The sequence below is a fragment of the Pinus tabuliformis genome, chromosome J, assembly GCF_031772625.1.
Source record: "Pinus tabuliformis cultivar Carrire ecotype Pingquan chromosome J, CPIR1, whole genome shotgun sequence".
Classification (NCBI taxonomy): domain Eukaryota; kingdom Viridiplantae; phylum Streptophyta; class Pinopsida; order Pinales; family Pinaceae; genus Pinus; species Pinus tabuliformis.
The window spans coordinates 36,651,593-36,660,317 of NC_142295.1; the positions used below are offsets into that span (position 1 = coordinate 36,651,593).

Below are 8,725 nucleotides of genomic sequence, written 5' to 3' on the forward strand. Positions count from 1 at the left end.
CACCTCTTGATTTCCATTTAGAAGAACCTTCAAAATTAGATCCCCACGCAGACATTCCTCAGACTCCCAGTACCATTAACGATAGATTGCATGATATCTTGACTAGTAAAGTTATTGGTCTTAATTAATCGACATTTGAACCACCTGCTGGTGAATCTAGCCAACCTACTCTTTTTGGAGGATTTGGTCCACCTCCTACCCCACCTAGCTCACCTTCTTCTCCTGAATATTCCTCTAGTGAAGAAGACTCTTCTGAGTCATCTGAATCTAAGGGATACTAAAGAATGGATAATAACCAGGGAAACCAAGGAAATAATCAAGGTAACGAGGGAAATAATCCTGCCACTTCATGGTTTGATTAAGGTGTTGTCGCTATCCTTGGTGTGCAACATCCTCTTCCCATAAACCCCCACAAATTCCCATAGGTCACTTTTTAATCAAATCCCTTAGTTATTCATTCATAAATAGAGAAGACAAGGTTCAAAAATAGACACAAATGTACCTATATTGGAATAGGTAGGACAAGTTAGGAGTAAAGAATGACAAGGTTTTTAGGTCAAAATTGGGTATTTTAATAGAAAAATTGTTTTCATAGGAGGAACTCATCAAGTATCCACCTTGTGATTTAGCTTTTTCACTTGAGGTTGCAGAGCATCTATTCATAGGAGAATCTCCTATTAGGCTTCACTTCTTTTTGCTAGGATTTTACCCATGATAGTTTTGATTTTCCATTAGAGATATATCATATGCATATAATGGGTTTATCTTCATTGAGTATTACCTAGGTCTAGAATCCACTATCCTATATTGTTTTCAATCCCTTTATCTAAGACGACTATTCCTTCTACTCTTTCTTCATTTCAACAATGTTAATTTCCTCTCTAGCTGGCTTGGGGATATGGTCCCAATAATGTGTTGTAAAGGCTTCTACATTTTCCCTTTTGTGTGTAAGGAGACTACTTAACCTTCACTTTTGTAGTGGTTGTAATAAGAACCAAGATGAGGCATGATGTTCGTTGAAACAAGGGAATGTGGGAGTGGGACAGGGTACAAAGGGAAAAGAGCATGTAGAAGTGACTAATGAAACAATGTCCACCAACCTAGAAGAAAAAATACAATGGCCTTCGATTACCAACCCACATATGAGGTTAGAGGTTTAGAGGGAGAAACAAAGCAAAGGAGAAAGCAAATATCTAGGAAACTGTGACTCAAGTGGGTAGGGGTGTGATTTGCGAGAAGTGGCCTAGAGAGAATTATACTTAATTTTTGAAGCAAACAAAGAGACTAGGTGTTTAAATGAAAACTTACCCATAATATCGTTAGACAAAAACATGTCTAATTTTGGGTGTCGACTCATCCATGAACCATGAACTTCCCTATCATCGTGAGCTCGAGTACTTGAGCAGGGTCATAATTAAAATTGTGTGTTTCCCTAACCATCATTAAATACCTCCTCTTTGTGAGATAATGGGTATTAATGTTGTTCATGTTATCTCCTTTATCTAGATGATTATGAACTCCTATGTGGTAGTCCATCATGGAGACAAGTGGCGACTATACGATGGGAGGAGCATGAAGTTGATATATATCTTTGTGAGATTATGATAATTAATTCCCTTAATGTCATCATCGTGAGGTCGGGTACTTGAGCAAGGTTATAATAATTATTTAAAATAATAATATTAAATATTAAAATATTTATTAATATAAACATTTAGTTAAGCAAGGCCTTAGAACCCCATATCTGATTAGTAAAATGCTATTTCGCACCAAGGTGGATCATTTTGACAGTCTAACTATATATAACATTGTTAACGGTCTAACTATATATAACATTGGGCTGATTTTCTGGATAATCATATGCCTTAAATATTTTAAAAGATGTACTAGTTTTATTTTACATTAATACCAGCGTTTTTTACACTCTGAGAATAAAAGATGTACTAGTTTTATTTTACATTAATACCAGCGTTTTTTACACTCTGAGAAAAAAAAGAGTTGATATCTCTATAAAACATCAATTACAGCTCATTCTCAATTTGACAAAAGATTCAAATATTCGCGGACCACCGGTACAACCGAAGTCTACTCAATTATCACAAAGATTATCACAAAGGGTGGAAGCTTGGATCCTAAAGCCTCTTGGTTCCAAAAATTTTGAAAATAGGAAATCCCTCGAAATCTGAACTGTTTCCCTTGGATGGTTGTTCATAACCAAATGTTAACATGGGAAAATTTGCTTAAAAGAGGCTTTCAAGGTCCAGGCAGATGAAGTCTATGCTGTAACAGCAATGAAGATGTGGCTCGCCTCTTTCTCTCGTGTCCGTATGCGGTCTCCGTTTGGATTGGGATCATTCAAACGCTTGATTTAGAGCAAATTGGGACCGGTCGTCCATTGGGCACTGTCTATCACAGTGGTTTATGGAATTTAAAGAATATAGAGCGGTTTATGGAATTTAAAGAATATAGAGCTTTGCCTTTCTATGTCATGTGGGGCATATGGAGAACCAATAATGCATAGATTTCCGACCAAGCTGAGCCAGTTGTGAGTGGAACTTGCCTGAAGATCTCCGCAATTTTTCAAGAAATAGGTCCTATAAAGGAGAAGTTATCTAGATGATGTAGATGAAGGAAGTTTGGGCTAAATGTCCGGTGGGTTTTTTTTGATGGGCTTCACCTTCTTATGCATGTAGCAGTGGGGTGTTTATAGCTCTGAAGTCGGGAGAGTTCTTCCATTTTAGTTGATACACTGGCATGGGTTCTAACAACACAGCGGAGACAAATTGACGAAATCGACTATAGGGGGTTTTATTTGGTCTTACGATTGACGAAATTGATTTTTTTTGGGGAGAATCCAAGGTAATAATTGAATGGGTTGAAATATCGGATCGGTTTTTGAGTCATCAACTCTGACGAATTGGATGAAGAGGATTAAAATGCTGATAAAGACTTTCAAGAGGATATCTTTCTCTCATATCTTCAAAGAACAAAATCAAGTGGCAAACCGTCTGTCAAAAAATAAATGCAGCATAGATCTGGGCATGATCAAGTTTCTTTTTTTTTGGAAATGGCTCCTTTCAACATTCAGGGATTATTAAAATATGAAGGACAGATTTGGTTAACTCTCCGAATGCTGCTTTTATGTTTTTGTTTGTGCATCTATGTTTCTTTAGAATCTTAATGCTGCTTTTATGTTTTTGTATGTATGTTTATTTATAATCTTTTTGTGGAGCTACGTGACTCTTAAAAGAACAGAGAATAAGTTTTGTTTGAGAAAGCATGATTTGTAAAAAGAGACAGATGGAAGAAGGATAGAAGAGATAGATAATAGATCCTATAACGAAGAATGCACAATTAATGGGTGAATCCAAGTAAATGTAACTTCTTAGTAAGTATTTAAAAAAAAATGACGGTAGGATAATACAGAGATTAATAAGGGCTGACTTTAAGAATTACACACAAATATTCTGTAATAAGAGTTGGCTTTGACGGAACAAACCGAAACCAGGTCAATGATACATCCGCTATCAAACGAACAGACTGTTCTCGAATTACGAATTTGCATTTCCTCCTCACTGTCTCTTGGACAATTTGCTGAAAGGCTCTGAAATTGATCTCCTCCTCACTCCTCATTTCGGCGTTTGCATACTGACAAATCATAATAGGCCAATAAATCTAGCCATTGATTACAGATCTTTTTTCACACGCATTTCTGTATTATTTTCTTTAGTAGAGTACTGAAACGAAATCCTTTTGTGGAGCATGGAATCCATACCATGGAGGAGATCGAGATCAAGATCAAGATCAACAGCAGGGATTAAAAAAAATTGAAATAATTGCAAATGGTAGAGAAAGTGTATACACCAAAGAATGGACAACCTCAGTTCACCATAAGTTGTCCAGGGCAGAGGAAATTGGAGAAGCTTATGTCGATTCCACTCGGTGTGAGTGGCGGTGTTGTCATTCTCCCATATAAAAGCTCATGAACCACATCCTTCGACATCATGTCGTTATCCCTAGTAATTTCTTCCAATTTCACCCGATATTCTCTGCATGAGTGGACTTCAGCGCTGGCACTGCGTTCCGTCTTCCTGGTGGTGAGATTTCAAAGAAAATTCTCGCCATTACTCTTTGGCTTCTCTACACTGCTACATGTGATATCGCTCCCTAAGCAACGTGGAGCGGGAAATTAAGCAAGGCCTTAGAACCCCGTATCTTGTAAGCGGCACGGTCATAGGCGAGAGCCGCCTCCTCCCCGGTATTGAAGGTGCCGAGCCAAACTCTAGCCCCCTGCCGTGCAGAGTCCCTTATCTCCGCTGCGAACTTCCCCCACGGCCGTTGCCGCACGCCCCTGTAATGCCTACCAACGTTCTTCTTCTTCGCCACCGGCCGCTGTGTTCGCGTTTCTTGACGGACATCGGTCTCTTTCTTGACGGGAAAATTTTCGGGTTCTTTCTTGACGGGAAAAACATCGGCTTCCTTCTTCGTCTCCATCGGCGTCTCCTCCTTGGGCATTACATGCATCCATCCCTTGTTGGCGGCCTCTTTGAGAATCCCGTCCGAATCGTTTTCGTTTAACGGTAGCTTCCCCCAGGCAGCGGATAAGCAAGGGCTCAGAGACGGAGGTGTAACGCCGAGGGAATTTCTGCATCCCCGGCCGACGGAGAATTTCTCCCAGCCCAAAGATTCAAGTCGGGGAACGGAAACGGAGAGCGAGGAACGGGAGGGCTTAACGGCCGGTGTCGGCATCTCCGTCTCCGTTTCCATTTCCCGTCCGTTGTCGTCGACGGATTCGCATGCCAGTGCACTCTGGATGAAGCTCTCTACTTCCAGGCTTGAGTTTCTGTTATAAGAGGGGATATTTCCGGTCATCACACAGAAGGATGATTCTTCATCTTTGTCTTCAAAATCTTCGAGTAAATGGCTCCGGATTCGATCCAAGACGCTCATTTCTGTACAGAGTTCTCCTTCTTGTTTTGTGCTATAAATTGCCTTCCACGAAGTAAGAAATCGAAAACCTAGCAATCTGAGAACTTGTTTAATTCTCATGGGTACTTATCAGTTTTTTTTATGGCACTTTCATGCCGAATAAAAGCAATTGACGGTGGAAACTTCAGAGTGGGTGGTGTTTCAATAATTTATCCATCCAGCTGTGGAAACTTTACGTGAGGAAGTGGTGTTCATCAATCATTTATTTTCTCCTTTCGCCACTACGAGTCATTCTTCGTTATCATGTGTTCCCACTATAGGTCTGTGCTCATTCAAAGTATGGTCATGTGAGTCATTCTTCGTTATCATGTGTTCCCACTATAGGTCTGTGCTCATTCAAAGTATGGTCATGTGTTTGCAATTTGAAGGTTCTTTTAAAGTTACACGACGGCATTACTTGCATATTTTTAACAAAGGTGTATTTATAAGATTATTTTAGTGTATGGTTTTTGATGTTGATCACAAAAAAAAATGGTATTTTATGTATTAATTGTGCCTAGAGGTACTTTACATTTCAGTATGGCGTAGATTTCAGATAAACGTAAATATTTAATATGGGTAGATCTCACGTAAACATTTAACATGTAATGTTTAACACTTTTAATCGGCTTTATTTAAAAATCAATCTAATTATTATTATGTATAAACACAATATAAATTTGAAACATCAAGAGGTTTAAGAACACAAAAAATAAGGTATGGTAAATAAAAAAAAATATAAATATATCGAGATATGTTAAATAAACTAATCTTATCCATCTTAACTCCAGATCCATCAAGCCCTTGGGAGGGATCAAATCTTTCGACCATTCAACCTCTTTTTTAAGTGTAAAATTTAAAAAAAATTTACACCTCGAAGCTTGATATCGGGAATTAAAATAGATTAAGACTAGTTTAATAAAAATTATATCATAAATATTATATATTTTAATTCCATGTTTACTAGAATGATAAGCTTTTATAGTTATTATGGAATAAGATTTGAATTTAATAAAGGAAGATTAAAATTTGTAAATATAAATAAAAAAGAACCATCTTAATAATAATGTGTAGCATATTTAATTATTCTCTTTTAAGAAGATAAATATAAAAATCACATATAATAATGACCGTCAATGACATTGAAATGCATGTGTCGATGGACTAGCACAATGACACGTTCCTTATAAGGCATGCGTATGGACCAAGCAAGTAATATCATTTGCTTTAGAATACTTGGCTTTAAATTTACATCTCAACCCATAGAATTACTATTCAATTTTGGATGTATTAAATAGTGGTATGATTTGTTTCGGACAAAAGTTGATATGCACGTCATTGTTATTATAGGCTTATTTATTTTATTATTATTAGTTTGTAATTTATTGAAATATTAAAAAATAATTTTTTAATATTTCAAAAAATATATATAATAATTATTATTTTGCTGTGTTTTATTTAGTTAGAAAAAGAAGACTCAAATAAATAATTTATTTGTTTTAAAATATCAAAAAATGGAGATCACATTAAAATTGTAGCATGTTATTTTGGGTAGCAAGTTTTAAACATATACAAAGGTAGAGGACTTGACCAGAAAGATCTATTTGTAGCCTTAAAAGCAGATATCACAACATATTCTCAGCTAGGTGAAGTCCTTATAGTGGGTGATTTGAATACTAGGACTACAAGTGAACAAGCTAGCATTCTTTGATGTAAAGAAGACTACGACCCTATTTGGATTACAGAAGAGAGTAATCATCACTAGGAAAGAATTTCAAAGGACAAGGGCTGCAATCTCTTTGGTGAACAATTGCTTACTCTATGTGGGACCTTCGATTTAGTCATTTTTAATGGCTTGACTAGATGGGCAAAGTCCAGTAATTTCATTTGCAATACTTACAATGGAGCAAGTGTAGTAGATTATGTAATTTCCTCGCATGGTTTGTGTGAGAAAATGGAGGAAGTTTTGATTGGAGATCAACATTGGGACTTAAAATCAGATCATAAGCCAATTTATTTAAGTTTCTCTTGGACTGGATGGAAAAAATTAAAGTGAAAAATTCAGCATGTCCAACAAAATCTCCCAAAGGGCAGAATTCTTTTGACTCCAGAAAATTGTAATACCTTTGAAATGACGCTAGAGAGGTTCTTCGAGAAGGAGAAAATCACAATTCATGACTTTCATAGTCATGAATTAACACATTTAATTCAATGCGCACATGCAGAGTGCAAAAGAGCAAAAGTAAGAAGTTTGAAACAAATTGTTTTCTGGTTAATGCTTGGTTTGACGAGGAATGCAAAAAGGCAAGGAGAATGTGGAAAGAGTCAAACAAAGATAGCATAAAGCTCAAAGCTTACAAGTACTGATTAGGCAAGAAAAAGGTCGATTTCATGGTTTCAAGGAGGGAAGAACTAATCTTCCTCCGGAAAAATAATCCCAAATTATTTTGGAAGGAGCTCCAACTGAGAAAGATACAAAATGGAAATAGTATTACATCTTCTAAATTATTTGACTATGCAAGACAACTCTATGAGCATGATCCCAAGGTTGACCCTCCTCCCTTGGTCAACATTGATACTGAACTCTTCACGATGCAAGAGGTAGAGATGGGTATCAAGAAGTTGGATGTTGGAAAAACAAAAGACTTCATTGAACTCCAAGCAAAATATCTAAAGTGGGGCTCAAAGATTCTTGCACCTCACATTACAAAAAATTTCAACAACATCATACAAAAGGGACTCCCCACAAATTGGACAACTAGTCTGGAAATACCTCTTGTCAAGAGCGATGCCGTTAATAATCCCTCTAGTTATAGGACCATCATGATAAACCCTTTGTTTGCAAAGCTATTTGGAAGCATGCTAGAAAATAAAATTAGCAAGTGGGTAGAAGAAAGAGATAAGCGTGCTAAAGGGCAAGCAGGTTTTAGACCTAAACATTCCACAGTTGATCATTGTATAACTTTAAGGCACATCATTGAAAATGTTTGGGAGAAAAAGGAAGAAGTATTTTGTTGCTTTGTTGATTTCAGAAAAGCGTTTGACACGGTTCCTAGGGATAAGCTTTGGCACAAAATGGAGGAACTTGGGGTTCCTGAACATTTGAGAGAAATTGTGCATAGGCTGTATGAAGAGGTGAAAGTCAAAATTAGAACTTCAGCAGGCATTTCTGAAAGTTTTAGAAGCAATATCGGGGTCAAGCAAGGTTGCCCACCATCTCCTACCCTTTTTTATTTCTATATCGACAAACTTGAGGAGTGGTTAAATTCGCAAGGGGGTGATGGTATCTATTTGGACAAGTTTGTTATAAGGCTTCTTTTGTATGCAAATGACCTTATTCTGATTTCTAAATCTACTCTTGGTTTGCAAGAGCACTTACTATCCTTTGAGCATTTTTGTAGAAGTGTGGGGATGCAAGTCAATATTAGCAAAACGAAAGTAATGGTTTTCTCTAAAAAAGAAAACATAACCAACATAAGTTCTACTTTGAAGGCAACATTCTAGAAGAAGTTGTGAATTACAAATACCTCGGAATTGACTTCAACAAAAATCTAAGTTGGGATGCTTGTAGAAAGAAAAGAACTTTGGGGGTTGGAAAGCATTTTATGTTTTTCAAAATAGGTGTAGAGAGACGGAGTTATGGGACTGGAAAACCACTCAAACTTTTTTTGGGCTTCTAGTGATTTTGGTGATTCTCTATGGTTGTGAACTATGGGCCAACAGTACATCTGACATGCAGTAGAAACAAATTGAGAAA

General features: G+C 36.9%; 1 protein-coding gene across 1 annotated transcript; it reads right to left on the reverse strand.

Moving 5' to 3' along the window:
• Positions 1 to 3,389: 3,389 nt before the first annotated feature.
• On the reverse strand, positions 3,390 to 5,099 carry LOC149225315 (ethylene-responsive transcription factor 2-like). The gene has a single exon (XM_089375064.1). It carries the CDS (start codon positions 5,047 to 5,049, stop codon positions 4,168 to 4,170), a length of 882 nt encoding a protein of 293 aa, XP_089231190.1. The 5' UTR covers positions 5,050 to 5,099; the 3' UTR covers positions 3,390 to 4,167.
• Between the last annotated feature and the right edge of the window lie 3,626 nt (positions 5,100 to 8,725).